The sequence below is a fragment of the Acinonyx jubatus genome, chromosome A2, assembly GCF_027475565.1.
Source record: "Acinonyx jubatus isolate Ajub_Pintada_27869175 chromosome A2, VMU_Ajub_asm_v1.0, whole genome shotgun sequence".
In the NCBI taxonomy this organism is placed as follows: domain Eukaryota; kingdom Metazoa; phylum Chordata; class Mammalia; order Carnivora; family Felidae; genus Acinonyx; species Acinonyx jubatus.
The window spans coordinates 90,835,596-90,850,791 of NC_069383.1; the positions used below are offsets into that span (position 1 = coordinate 90,835,596).

Genomic DNA, 15,196 nt, shown 5'->3' on the forward strand with positions numbered 1-15,196 from the left:
AGAGAGAGCATAAGTTGGGGGGGAGAGAGAGAGGGGGGCTTGGGGGAGACACAGAATCTGAAGCAGGCTCCAGGCTCTGAGCTGTCAGCACAGAGCCCAACGCGGGGCTCGAACTCACGGACCGTGAGATCATACCTGAGCTGAAGTCGGATGCTTAACCAACTGAGCCACTCAGCTGCCCCTGATTTTAATCTTCAATTTGGTGAGACCTTTTTGGTGGCATATCCTGGAGAATGTTCCATGTGCACTTGAAAAGAATGTGTTTTCTGTTGCTTTTGGATGGAATGTTGTGAATGTTCTGTTAGGTCCATCTAGTCTGATGTCTTGTTCAAAGACACGGTTTCCTTATTGACTTTCTCCATTGATGCAAGTTGGGTGTCCCCTGCTGTTACTGTGTTACGTCATTTCCTCTGTGTATGTCTGTTTTTATGTTCATACATTTAGGTGCTCCAATATTGGTTGCATAGATACTTGTAATTGTTACGTTCTCTTGTTGGATTGATCCCTTTGTCATTATGCAGTGCCCTTGTCTCTTGTTACAGTCTTTATATTTTATTTATTTTTAATTTTTATTTTATTTTAAAGTCTGTTTTGTATAATGTAAGTATTGATACCCTGGCTTTTTTTGGATACCATTTGCATGGAATATCTTTTTCCATCCCTTCCCTTTTGGTCTGTATTTTCTGAAGCAAGTCTCTTGTAGGCAGCATATAGATGGATCTTGTTTTTTTATCTGTTCCATCAGCCATGTCTTTTGATTGGAGCATTTATTTACATTTAAAGTAATTATTGATAGGTATGTACTTAGTGCCTTTTGTTGCTTGTTTCCTCATTGTTTTTGTAGTTCTCTTGCTCTTTTTCCTTGTGATTGAGGACTTTCTTTGGTGTTATGCTTGGCTTTCTCTCTCTCAATTTTTGTGTGTCTATTACAGGTTTTTGCTTTGTGGTTACCATGAGGTTCATAGATAACATCCTAAGTATATAGGATTCTAAGTAACATACTTATAATGATACTTGTAATGATACTATATAACTTATAATGATATTGTATAACATAATAAGTATATAGCAGTCTGTATTAAGTTGATGGTCACTTAAGTTTGAGCACCTTCTAAAAAGACTGTATTTTTACTGCCCACTTCTATGTTTTACGTTTATGTTGTTATATTTTACATTTTCTAATTGAGTTCCCTTAACTAATATTTTATTTATAAATGTGCTGCTTTTTAGTCTTTTAACTTTCTTTGTAAGTGATTGAACTACTACCTCTACTATGTTTGTTTTTATGAGTGAAATTTTTTTGGGTCATAATTTCTTCTCGGTATGGTCTTTTTGCTTAAAGAAGTCCTTTTCTTGTAAGGCCGGTTCATTGGTGATGAACTGCTTTAACTTTTGTTTGTCTGGGAAACTCTTTGTGTTGCCTTTAGTTCCAGATGGCAACCTTGCTGGGTAGAGTATACTTGGTTGTAGGTTTCGTCTTTTTAGCACTTTGAATATATCCTGCCACTCCCTTCTGGCCTACAGGGTTTCTTCTGAACAATTAGCTGATAGCCTCATGGGGGTTTCCCTGCTGTGTAATTAGTTGCTTTTCTCTTGCTGCTTTTAAGATTCTCTCTTTATCTTTTAATTTCTGACATTTTAATGATTATGTGTCTTAGTGTGGACTTCTTTGGGTTCATTTTTGTTTATGGCTCTCTTGCTTCCTGGACATGGATGTCTGTTTAGAGAAATTTTCAGCTATTATTTCTTCAGATAAGTTTTCTGCCCTTTGCTCTTTCTTCTCCCGGACCCCTATAATGTAAATTTTTTTTTCCGCTTGATGTTGTCCCAGGGGTCCTTTAACCTGTCATTTATTTTTTTGCTGTTCAACTTGGGTGCTTTCTACTATCCGGTCTTCCAGATCACTGAACTGGTCTCCTGCATCCTCTAATCTGCAATTGATTCCCTTTAGTGTATTTTTCACTTCAGTTAATGTGTTCTTCAACTCTGATTGGTTCTTTTTCATATTTTCTATCACTTTGTTGAGGTCCTTACTGAGTTCATCCACTCTTCTTTGTAGTCCTGTGGGCGCCTTTATGACCATTACTTTGAACTCTTTATCAAGTAGATTGCTTGTCTGTTTAGTTTGTTTTCTGCTGTTTCCTTTTGTTCTTTTGATTGGAGCATATTCCTCTGTTTCCTCATTTTATCTGACTTCCTGTGTTTGTTTGTGTGAATTAGGTGAAAGGGCTACCTCTCCCATTCTTGAAGGAGTGGCCTTGTATAGGAATTTCCCCTGTGTAGACTCCATGTTCCTGATGGCTTTGGCTTTCTGGCTGGAGCTGGAGCGGGCACGGGCTGGGGCATCTTGGGCTGCTTTGTGCCAGGCCCACCCTAATAGGATAGCTGGAGCTGAATCAGATGTGGTCTGGCAGGTCCTGGGGTTCTCTGTGTTGGGCTACCCTGGTGGGATGGCTGGAGCTGGGGTGGGTGCCAGCTGCAGCACTCCACAGGGGGCTCCCTGGCTGGATTGGTGAGGGTGCCTGGGGTGCTTTGCACCCAAGTTGCCTTGGCAGGACAGCTGGAGATGGAGTTGTAGTGAGCACAGGCTGGGGGTTTTCTTGTGTGTGTTGTGCTGGGGAAGCCCTAGTTGGACAGCTGGAGCTATGGTAGGTGTGAGCCAGGAGCCCAGGGCCACTGAGTCAGCAGTCCGTTTAGAGCGCCTGGACCCTGCTCCTGTCTGCACTACCAAGGTGAAGGGAGAGCGTAAACAGCGGTGCCTCTTAGCGTCTCCATCTCTGGGGGGCTTTCCAGCAGTCCCCACCATCTGGCCCATGCTGTATGGTTAGTAAATGAGTTTTCTCTACTTGTATAGTCTTTCTGCTCTTTAAAAGATTGTTTTGTTTTTTGTTGTGACCCTGGGTGGGTGAATTTGCACGTGGCTCCTCAGTCCTGTCTCTCCCTACTGCAGTTTGTAATGTTGGGGTCAGTTTCCTGTCATTACCGTGTCTCAGGCTCTCCTCTTGTCCTCTGTGTGGTCCTTCTACCCTTTGTTGTACGGAAGCTGTTCAGTCTATTCTCAGCTCTTTAGGAGGGATTGCCGTATGTGCAGGTATGGATTTCTTGTGTCTGTGGGAGGTAAATTCAAGGTCTTCCTCTGCTGCCATCTTGGACATTTCAGGACTTTTATATCTAAGTGCCAACTAGCACCTCTACTTGTAGGTCCCACAGACACTCATTTCAGTACGTTTATAACTTAACTCTTCCCTCCCCCTTTTCCCTCTTTTCACCCTCCAAAAAACCAAACAAAACCCGTTTCTTTGTTAGTATTTCTCATCTTAGTGAGTCATACCACCGCACATCTAGAGGCTTGAGCAGGAACTTTGGGAATGACACGACTTCTCTGATGCCATCGTGCCTCATACTGAGTCACTGGGTCCTAATGTGATACTGTGAGACCTAGATGTCATGGATATAGCCGCCTTTTCACACATCTGCTTATCCTTGTTGAGGCCAGTGTCGTTTCTAATCTAATCTCCCATAGGGGCTGAAGTCCTTTATAACACAAATGTAATCCTGTCCCTTCCCTGCTAAAAATCCTTCACTAACTGTAGTCATTAGGATAAATCCAAAATCTTTACTGTTATTGAAAGGCTAGCATGATGTGGCTCTGGCTCACGTCTCCAGCCTCATTTCTGGGCACTCTGTCTCTCAAACTGTGTTCCATGTAGAGCGAAATACCAGTTTCTGAACCAGCTGCACTCTTTGTTTTATCTGTAGGCCTTCTGTTCAGAACATGTATTCCTTCTCCTGGTCCCTGCACTCTCAGAGCCTTCCTCCACTGCTCTACATGCCCTTAAGTGCTCTCGCTGAGTGTTCCCTTGCACCCTGTGCTTGTTGCAGAATTGATCTCAGTTCACTGATACTACTGGTTCACTTGTGTCTCTTTTGTTAAGTCGTAAACTGCATGAAGTCAGAGGTTGTGGCTGCACTTCTGTGCATCTTCACGCAGCACAGTGGCTGGTATGAAATAAGTCGTCATATGTTAGCTTTTATTATTGCTGAGTAAACATTTGCTAATATAATAAATACTTTTCAAAAGTCACCTTACAAGTTACTTTTTTAGCGAAGACTTCCTTTTTTCTGAGAAAGTGCAAGTCTTTCTGTCTTTGAGTCTTAGTATGGTATGTCTGCGTTTGTATCGCCTACTAATTGACAGTATTTTGCATTTATTTGTTTATGTCTGTCTTTACTATGAGACTGTAAGCTCCTTGAAGGCAAAGACTGAGTGTCATTCATATTTGAATCTCTGTTGCTTTCCTTAATGCTTTTTACCTAGGTCTTGTAGGTACCGGATCCATTATTTTGTTGTCATCCTTCTGATCCACTCTGGTCTGTCAGGGTCACTTGTAAATGGTGTTTAGAACTAAGCATAATAGGGGCATCTGTGTGGTTCAGTTGGTTAACCGTCTGTCCGACTCTTTATTTCAGCTCAGGTCATGATCTCACATGGGATCAAGCCCCTTGTCGGGCTCTGCACTGAGAGTGGAGTCTGCTGGGGATTCTCTCTGTCCATCTTTCTCTATCAAAATAAACTTAAAAAAAAAAATCAAAACTAAGCATTATATTCTGGATAATGGAGAGAACTTCTTTTGATATGTAATGTACTTTTAACATAATGTAATCAAAACTAAGCATTATATTCTGGATAATGGAGAGAACTTCTTTTGATATGCAGTGTACTTTTAACGTAATGTACTTCTTTTCTTCGTCCTTTAAGATCAGTTGAGTTATTTTTCTTTTTTAAAGACTATTGAGTTTGTAGTCAGTTGAAAACTTCACATCTTTTGCTTGAGGAATTCTGATTTTTTAAACCAAAATAAATAAATAAACCTCAATAAAGGATTATGAACCTTTATCTTTGCTTTAATCTAATGTTCACTTGTACCCTTATTCCAGTCTTTTCCTCTTTCTTGATTCTTGCATCCTTACACTTACCTGCTTTTTCTTGCCATGGGTAAATAGATCTGGGAAGACTGTTGACTGAGGCATGCGGTCTATCATCTGATTTGTCTAAATTGGTTAGTGAATCCATCTCTGGTGTCATTCATGTCAGTATGAGGTATAGAGAGTCATCTGACTGTACACTTTTTAAGCTGCTTATAAATGGATTTGAATCTCCATTGATCTGTCACATCTATAGGATATGAGATTTTTTTTTTCTTTTTTGACAACTTTGCTGATGATGAAAATATCCTGCATTATTATCCAGTCCAGAAAAGCCTTCAGAAAATTGTTGACATGACCTGTTTGGAACACTTGGGGTAGTATCTAATGATTTGCAAACCAGCTGTTCAATAATGTCTTCGAGTATTTAGTGGGGATTGGCCTCTGAAATAAATTTCAGAATCTATCTTCCAGAATATTTTCTTTTCACTTTGCAAAATTTTAGGCAAGGTATTGCCTGTCTGGCACCCTTTGTGACATTTCCCTTATGCTGATTAAGTTCCCAGAGTTTACTGACAGTGTCTCTGTTATCCAATTATGATCTGATTTGACTGGAGAGTTAACTTAAAAAAATTGACTAGTTTCTTAGTATTTCCTCTATTCACTCCACTTTGAAAATTGTTCTCATGGGTGGATAAAACGAGCAAGAAGAAAATAATATAGATTTACTTTCTTTTGTTGGTAAGTATAATAATATCTGAAGCAATACTTCTGTCTTTCATTTCAGTACTTTGGGGTATTTTTACAAGTCTTGGGTCATTTCAAACATCTTCATGTTTTATGTGTCACTATATTGAATGTTTTCACAGATGTCTTTTTTTTTAATTTAAACTTATTAGAAGTAACTTACTGTGTAGTCTTATTTACCTTTTTATCATAAAGATTACTCACGTGACTATGTATGTTTTATTATATATGTATAGTATATAGACTTTTACATATGTCTATATGGATATAATATGTAGACTATATTACCTTTTCCCATTCCAGTTTAATATAAAGTTTTAGAATCAGATACAAATTTGAATTTCAGCTCTGCTTGTTAATGACTGTATGTCCTTGTTCAGTTAGCCTCTGAACTAGTTGATTCATCATGTAAATCCCCATTTTAATAAGAATAACTGCCTTACGGGATTATTGTTGGGACTTAGTAAAGTAGTAACCTGTAATACACTTAATCCAGTACCAAACATCCAATAAGCTCTAATGTCTAATAACTGGTAGATACTATTGGAGTTTTCCCATCTCTAAGGATTTTGAAATTCTTAGATTTTCCTGAAGAGTAAGGCATTTGTCTAGCTAGCTATGGTCACTGTCCCCTACTTTGAATTATAGACTTCAAGATGATGTGTATTATTTCCCATGGTTCTTCCTATTTCTTTTTGCTGTTGTGGGAAATGTCAGGATTTTGTTCATTTTTTTGTGGCTGAATAATATTCCTTTATGGATATAGATCACACGTGTTCTTATTTTAATTTTCTTTTTGTTGAAGTATAATTGACATAGTATTAGTTTCAGGTGTACAGCATTGATTTGACATACTCTTACTGTTTCTTACTTTCTGATTTAGGTTCAGAGAAGTGTTTTTTTTTTTTAACACCTTTATTGCGATATAGTCTTGTGTATCCTTTACCCATTGAAAGTGTACGATTCAGTGGTTTTTTAGGATGTTCACATAGTTGTGCACTTGTCACCACTGTCTTAATTCCAGAGCATTTTCGTCACCTCAGAAAGAAACCTTGTGTCCATTGGCAGTGACTCTACATTCCTCCCTTCTCCCCGGCGCTGGAAACCGCTAACCTACTTTCTCTGACGCTGAAATTGCCTATTTGGGACTTTCCGTATAAATGGGATTCATGGCATTTAAATCTGTGGCTTCTTCACTTAGCATAATGTTCTCAAGGTTTATATATACTTGATAACTCTTTTTTTGTTTTAATGTTTATTTTAGAGAGAGACACACACAGAGTGCAAGTTGGGGAGGGACAGAGAGAGGGGGAGAGAGAGAGGGAGGGGCACAGCATCGAAAGCAGGCTCCAGGCTCTAGGCTCTGAGCTGTCAGCACAGAGCACAATGCAGGGCTCGAACCCACGAACTGCAAGATCATGACTTGAGCTGAAGTCGGAACGCTCAACTGACTGAGCCACCCGGGCGCCCCATACTTGATAACTCTTTATAGCCAAGTATTCCATCCTGTGGCCCTAGCACGTTTTGTTTATCCATTCATCAGTTGATGGACATCGGGCTTGTTTCCACTTTGACGCTCCGTGTTTCACTGCCGTGACCGTCTGTGTACAGGTTCTTGTCTGGACGCGTGTTTTCACTTCTCTTGCACATGTACCTGGCGGTGGAGTCGTTGGGTCAAGCGGTAATTCAGTGTTTAGCCTTCCAAGGAGCTGTGCTGTGGAGCGCGGCTGCCCTGTCATGCGGTCGCTGGCAGCGTGAGCTGCTCTGCCTCCTTATCGCTATTTCGGCCCTTTCTTGACTCGAGCCACTCTAACAGGTGTGCTCTGGGGTCTCGGGTTTTCATTTGCATTTCCCTAGTGGCTTGTAACATCGAGCATCTTTTTATGTGCTTAACTTGCCATGTCTGTATTGTCTTTCCTGGCATTTAAATGTTTTGTCTTTTTTTCAATTTGTTTTATTGAATTTTGAGACATCTTTATGCAAAGAATATAAATTCTTTATCATATAGCTGTCTTACAAATATTTTTTCTCAGTCTGCCTTTTCTGTATTCTTAATATTAGCTTTTAAAGAGAAGTTTTAAATTTTGACGTCTCTTTTATCTTTCATCTTTTTTTTTCTTTCATGGATTGTGCTTGTGGTGGTGTGTGAGCCTCACTCAGGGTCACAAAGATTCTTTCCCGTGTTTTCTTCCATAAGTTTTATTTATTTATTATTATTTTTTAATATGAAATTTATTGCCAAATTGGTTTCCATACAACGCCCAAAGCTCATCCCAACAGGTGCCCTCCTCAATACCCATCGCCCACCCTCCCCCCCCCACCCCACGTCAACCCTCAGTTCTCAGTTTTTAAGAGTCTCTTATGGTTTGGCTCCCTCCCTCTCTAACCTCTTTTTTTTTTCTTCCCCTCCCCCGTGGGTTTCTGTTAAATTTCTCAGGATCCACATAAGAGTGAAAACATGGTATCTGTCTTTCCCTGTATGGCTTATTTCACTTAGCATCACACTTTCCATTTCCATCCACGTTGCTACAAAAGGCCATATTTCATTCTTTCTCATTGCCACGTAGTATTCCATTGTGTATATAAACCACAATTTCTTTATCCATTCATCAGTTGATGGACATTTAGGCTCTTTCCCTAATTTGGCTATTGTTGAAAGTGCTGCTATAAACATTGGGGTACAAGTGCCCCTGTGCATCAGTACTCCTGTATCCCTTGGGTAAATTCCTAGCAGTGCTATTGCTGAGTCATAGGGTAGATCTATTTTTAATTTTGGGGGGAACCTCCACACTGTTTTCCAGAGTGGCTGCACCAGTTTGCATTCCCACCAACAGTGCAAGAGGGTTCCCGTTTCCACATCCGCGCCAGCATCTATAGTCTCCTGATGTGTTCATTTTGGCCACTCTGACTGGCGTGAGGTGATAGCTGAGTGTGGTTTTGATTTGTATTTCCCTGATGAGGAGCAATGTTGAGCATCTTTTCATGTGCCTGTTGGCCATCTGGATGTCTTCTTTAGAGAAATGTCTATTCATGTTTTCTGCTCATTTCTTCACTGGATCATTTGTTTTTCGGGTGTGGAGTTTGGTGAGTTCTTTACACATTTTGGATACTAGCCCTTTGTCCGATATGTCATTTGCAAATGTCTTTTCCCATTCCGTTGGTTGCCTTTTAGTTTTGTTGATTGTTTCCTTTGCTGTGCAGAAGCTTTTTATCTTGATGAGGTCCTAATAGTTCATTTTTGCTTTTAATTCCCTTGCCTTTGGAGATGTGTCAAGTAAGAAATTGCTGCGGCTGAGGTCAGAGAGGTCTTTTCGTGCTTTCTCCTCTAGGGTTTTGATGGTTTCCTGCCTCACATTCAGGTCCGTTATCCATTTTGAGTTCATTTTTGTGAATGGTGTGAGAAAGTGGTCTAGTTTCAACCTTCTGCATGTTGCCGTCCAGTTCTCCCAGCACCATTTGTTAAAGAGACTGTCTTTTTTCCATTGGATGTTCTTTCCTGCTTTGTCAAAGATGAGTTGGCCATACTTTTGTGTGTCCAATTCTGGAGTCTCTATTCCATTGGCTTGTGTGTCTCTTTTTGTGCCAATACCATGCTGTCTTGATGATTACAGCTTTGTAGTAGAGGCTAAAGCCTGGGATTGTGATGCCTCCTTATTTGGTCTTCTTCAAAATTACTTTGGCTATTCGGGGTCTTTTGTGGTTCCATGTAAGTTTTAGGATTGCTTGTCCTAGCCTCGAGAAGAATGCTGGTGCAATTTTGATTGGGATTGCAATGAATGTATAGATAGCTTTGGGTAGTATTGACATTTTAACAATATTTATTCTTCCAATCCATGAGCATGGATTGTTTTTCCATTTCTTTATATCTTCTTCAATTTCCTTCATAAGCTTTCTGTACTTTTCAGCATACAGATCTTTTACATCTTTGGTTAGGTTTATTCCTAGGTATTTTATGATTCTTGGTGCAATTGTGAATGGGATCAGTTTCTTTATTTGTCTTTCTGTTGCTTCATTGTTAGTGTATAAGAATGCAACTGATTTCTGTACCTTGATTTTGTGTCCTGCGACTTTGCTGAATTCATGTATCAGTTCTCGCAGACTTTTGGTGGAGGCTGTCGGGTTTTCCATGTATAATATCATGTCATCTGCAAAAAGTGAAAGCTTGACTTCATCTTTGCCAATTTTGATGCCTTTGATTTCCTTTTGTTATCTGATTGCTGATGCTAGAACTTCCAACACTGTGTTAAACAACAGTGGTGAGAGTGGGCATCCCTGTCGTGTTCCTGATCTCAGGGAGAAAGCTTTCAGTTTTTCCCCATTGAGGATGATATTAGCTGTGGGCTTTTCATAAATGGCTTTTATGATATTTAAGTATGTTCCTTCTATCCCGACTTTCTTGAGGGTTTTTTTTAAGAAAGGATGCTGAATTTTGTCAAATGCTTTTTCTGCATCTATTGACAGGATCATATGGTTCTTTTCTTTCATTAATGTGATGTATCACATTGATTGATTTGCGAGTATTGAACCAGCCCTGCAGCCCAGGAATGAATCCCACTTGATCATGGTGAATAATTCTTTTTATATGCTGTTGAATTCGATTTGCTAGTATCTTGTTGAGAATTTTTGCATCTATATTCATCAGGAATATTGGCCTGTAGTTCTCTTTTTTTGCTGGGTCTCTGTCTCTTTTAGGAATCAAAGTAATGCTGGCTTCATAGAATGAGTCTGGAAGTTTTCCTTCCCTTTCAATTTTTTGGAAAAGCTTGAGAAGGATAGGTATTATCTCTGCTTTAAATGTCTGATATAACTCCCCAGGGAAGCCATCTGGTCCTGGACTCTTATTTGTTGGGAGATTTTTGATAACTGATTTCAATTTGTTTGCTGGTTATGGGTCTGTTCAAGTTTTTTGTTTCTTCCTGTTTGAGTTTTGGAAGTGTGTGGGCACTTAGGAATTTGTCCATTTCTTCCAGGTTGTCCAGTTTGTTGGCATATAATTTTTCATAGTATTCCCTGATAATTGCTTGTATTTCTGAGGGATTGGTTGTAATAATTCCATTTTCATTCATGATTTTATCTATTTGGGTCATCTCCCTTTTCTTTTTGAGAAGCCTGGCTAGAGGTTTATCAATTTTGTTTAGTTTTTCAAGAAACCAACTCTTGGTTTCATTGATTTGCCCTACAGTTGTTTTAGAGTCTATATTGTTTATTTCTGCTCTGATCTTTATTATTTCTCTTCTTCTGCTGGGTTTGGAGTGTCTTTGCTGTTCTGCTTCTATTTCCTTTAGGTGTGCTGTTAGATTTTGTATTTGGGATTTTTCTTGTTTCTGGATTGCCATGTATTTTCCTCAGGACTGCCTTTGCTGCATCCCAAAGCATTTGGATTGTTGTATTTTCATTTTCATTTGTTTCCATATATTTAAAAAAAAATTTTTTTTCAACGTTTTTAATTTATTTTTGGGACAGAGAGAGACAAAACATGAACGGGGGAGGGGCAGAGAGAGAGGGAGACACAGAATCGGAAACAGGCTCCAGGCTCCAAGCCATCAGCCCAGAGCCTGACGCGGGGCTCGAACTCACGGACCGCGGAATCGTGACCTGGCTGAAGTCGGACGCTTAACCGACTGCGCCACCCAGGCGCCCCTGTTTCCATATATTTTTAAATTTCTTCTCTAATTGCCTAGTTGACCCATTCATGGGTTGACCCCTGCTTTTGGAGGTTTTCCAGACTTTTTCCTGTGGTTGATTTCAAGTTTCATAGCATTGTGGTCTGAAAGTGTGCATGGTATGATCTCAGTTCTTTTATACTTACGAAGGGCTGTTTTATGACCCAGTATGTGATCTGTCTTGGAGAATGTTCCATGTGCACTCGAGAAGAAAGTATATTCTGTTGCTTTGGGATGCAGAATTCTAAATATATCTGTCAAGTCCATCTGATCCAATGTATCATTCAGGGCCCTTGTTTTTTTATTGATCCTGTGTCTAGATGATCTATCCATTGCTCTAAGTGGAGTGTTAAAGTCCCCTGCAATTACCACAGTCTTATCAATAAGGTTGCTTATGTTTGTGATTAATCGTTTTATATATTTGGGGGCTCCCATATTTGGCACATAGACATTTATAATTGTTAGCTCTTCCTGATGGATAGACACTCTAATTATTATATAATACCCTTCCTCATCTCTTGTTTCAGCCTTTAGTTTAAAATCTAGTTTGATATAAGTATGGCTACTCCAGCTTTCTTTTGACTTCCAGTAGCATGATAGATAGTTCTCCATCCCCTCACTTTCAATCTGAAGGTGTCCTCAGGTCTAAAGTGAGTCTCTTGTAGACAGTGAATAGATGTGTCTTGTTTTTTTTATCCATTCTAATACCCTGTGTCTTTTGGTTGGAGCATTTAGTCCATTTACATTCAGTGTTATTATTGAAAGATAGGAGTTTAGAGTCATTGTGATGTCTGTAGGTTTCATGCTTGTAGTGATGTCTCTGGTACTTTGTGGTCCTTGCAACATTTTACTCACAGAATCCCCCTTAGGATTTTGTAGGGCTGGTTAGTGGTGATGAATTTCTTCAGTTTTTGTTTGGGAATACCTTTATCTCTCCTTCTGTTCTGAATGACAGACTTGCTGGATAAAGGATTCTCGGCTGCCTATTTTTTCTGTTCATCACATTGAAGATTTCCTGCCATTCCTTTCTGGCCTGCCAAGTTTCAGTAGATAGGTCTGCCACTAGTCTTATGGGTCTCCCTTTATAAGTTAGAGCCTGTTTATCCCTAGCTGCTTTCAGAATTTTCTCTTTATCCTTGTATTTTGTCAGTTTCACTATGCTATGTCGTGCAGAAGAATTGATTCAAGTTATGTCTGAAGGGAGTTCTCTGTGCCTCTTGGATTTCAAAGCCTTTTTCCTTCCTTGGATCAGGGAAGTTCTCTGCTATGATTCGTTCACGTACACCTTCAACCCCTTTCTCTCTCTTTTCCTCTTCTGGAATTTCTATTATACGGATATTGTTTTGTTTGATGCATCACTTAGTTTTCTAATTCTCCCCTCATACTCCTGGATTTTTTAATCTTTTTCTCAGCTTCCTCTTTTTCCATAATTTTATTTTCTAATTAACCTATTCTCTTCTCTGCCTCTTCAATCCATGCTGTGGTCACCTCCATTTTACTTTGCATCTCATTTATAGCATTTTTTTTAGCTCCTCATGACGGTTTCTTAGTCCCCTGATCTCTGTAGCAATAGGTTCTCTGCTGTCCTCTATGCTTTTTTCAAGCCCAGTAATTAGTTTTATGACTATTGTTCTAAATTCTTGTTCCGTTATATTGCTTAAATCGTTTTTGATCAATTTGTTAGCTGTCGCAACTTCCTAGAGTTTCTTTTGAGGAGAGTTCTTCTGTTTCATCGTTTTGGGTAGTCCCTAGGGTGGCTTCAAACTGCAGGGCACTTCCCCTGTGCTGTCTGGAGTAACTTGTGTTGGTGGGCGGGGCCGCAGTCAGACCCGATATCTGCCCCCAGCCCACCGCTGGGACCACAGTCAGACTGGTGTGTACCTTCTCTTCTCCTCTCCCAGGGGCAGGACTCACTGTGGAGTGGTGTGGCCCCTGTCTGGGCTACTTGCACACTGTCAGGCTTGTGGTGCTCCTTCAGTGGGATCTGGCGTATTAGCCAGGGTGGATCCGCAAGGTGCACAGGGGTGGGAGGGGCAGGCTTAGCTCGCTTTGCTGTCCATGGTGCCCTGTGGGAGGGGCCCTGCATCACCTGGAGGGAGGCAGACCCATTGGAGGGATGGATCCACAGAAGCACAGCGTTGGGTGTTTGTGAGGTGCAAGCAAGTTCGGTGATGGTAACTGGTTCCCTTTGGGATTTCAGGTGGGGGATGGGAGAGAGAGATGGCGCTTCCCAGCGCCTTTGTTCCCTGCTGAGCTGAGCTCTGCCTTCCAGGGCTCTCCCTCCCATTGTCCTTTCGCCCTCCCACTTTCTGCTCTCCAAGAGCAGAGCTGTTCACTTTTAACATTCCAGATGTTAAGTCCCGCTGGCTGTCAGAACTCAGGCAGTCCAGCCCCTCCGCTTTTGCAAGCCAGACTTCGGGGGCCCTGCCTTGCTGGGCGGGCTGCCCCTCCACCGCCCCGGCTCCCTCCCACCAGTCCGGTAGCACGCATCACCTTTCCGCCCTTCCTAACCTCCTTCCGTGGGCCTCTTGTCTACACTTGAGAAGTCTGGAGAGTCCATTCTGCTAGTCTTCTGGCGGTTTTCTGGGTTTTTTAGGCCGATGTGGGTGGAATATAAGCTATCAGCAGGAGGAGGTGAGCCCAGTGTCCTCCTATGCTGCCATCTTCCGTTTCAATCTTCCATAAGTTTTATAATCTTGGGCTTTACCTTAAGGTCCATGATGCATTTTGGCTTAATTTTTGTATATGCTTGTGGTTGAATTTTCAGTGTTACTGTATTGGCTTTAGTTAACTCAGCTTTCCAGAAACTCCTGAAACTTTTAAAAATGAGTGCATAAACCTAATTGGAAAGGTAAAACCTCTTAATGGTGAATTTTAAATTACCAGGTGATTTTGATACAAATTCTTGCAGAGGATATGTTCGTAGTTTTTCATATTTTATTTAATGTTGTAAAATTATATTCATCTTGCCTATTTCACAAATAGGTATTCAAAGTGATAATTGCTAAAATAAAACCAGCGTTCTGTTTAAATTATAATTTGAATAAAAAAGTAAACATGTCTCTATTGAGAAAATAAAATATGAAACCAGTTTAATAGTTTACAAACATCGGTAATTAGTAGCAACAAGAGGCTTTTTCTTCTCCCTCAGGACCTCCTTTCCCACTTGTTCCCCTCCTTCTGGACCAACCAGTTCCGGTATAGCTCTTTCCCTCTCTTCTTCAAGTCTTTGTGCACACGTCACTCCCAGTGAAGCTTTCCCCAATGACCCCATGGTTTAAAATTGCAGGCTTACTCCTCCAGTAGTCCTGGTTTTGTTTCCTCATTTATTTCTCTCAGAGCACATTATTATCCTCTGAATTTTACTTCATATGCCTCCCCTACCAGAGTATAAGATCCCTAGGGGCAATGTGTTGTTCGCTGATGTGTGCGTAGATTATAGTAGGTGCTCAATTAATGTTGAAGGAATGAATAGATTAGTATATGAAATATGTTTGCCACAGGTTAATTTGAGGTTAATTTTAAACCTCAGAGCTTCTAATAGGAACGTATTAATAAAAGAAAATATCTGACAATAAGTTAAAATGCTTTGGTAAATATTTACTATGGAAACTTTAATTTTTTTTTTTTTTTTTATGACTTTTAAAAACTATTCTCTACAGGGTTCAGTTTGGCAAAGACTTGGTGCCGATGTGACTGCAGTTGAGTTTTTAGGTCATGTTGGTGGAGTTGGAATTGATATGGAGATATCTAAAAACTTTCAACGCATCCTTCAAAAACAAGGATTTAAATTTAAATTGAATACAAAAGTTACTGGTGCTACCAAGAAGTCAGATGGGAAAATTGATGTTTCGTAAGTA

The 15,196-nt window shown here is 40.2% G+C and overlaps 1 protein-coding gene across 1 annotated transcript in view; it reads left to right on the top strand.

Annotated features, from left to right (window-relative positions):
- Nucleotides 1–15,196, top strand: part of DLD (dihydrolipoamide dehydrogenase) — a 34,944-nt gene that overhangs the window by 16,002 nt on the left and 3,746 nt on the right. The window contains exon 9 of the mRNA XM_015078721.3: nucleotides 14,999–15,189. Coding sequence (XP_014934207.1) covers nucleotides 14,999–15,189 — 191 coding nt within the window. The remainder of the gene's footprint in view (nucleotides 1–14,998; nucleotides 15,190–15,196) is intronic.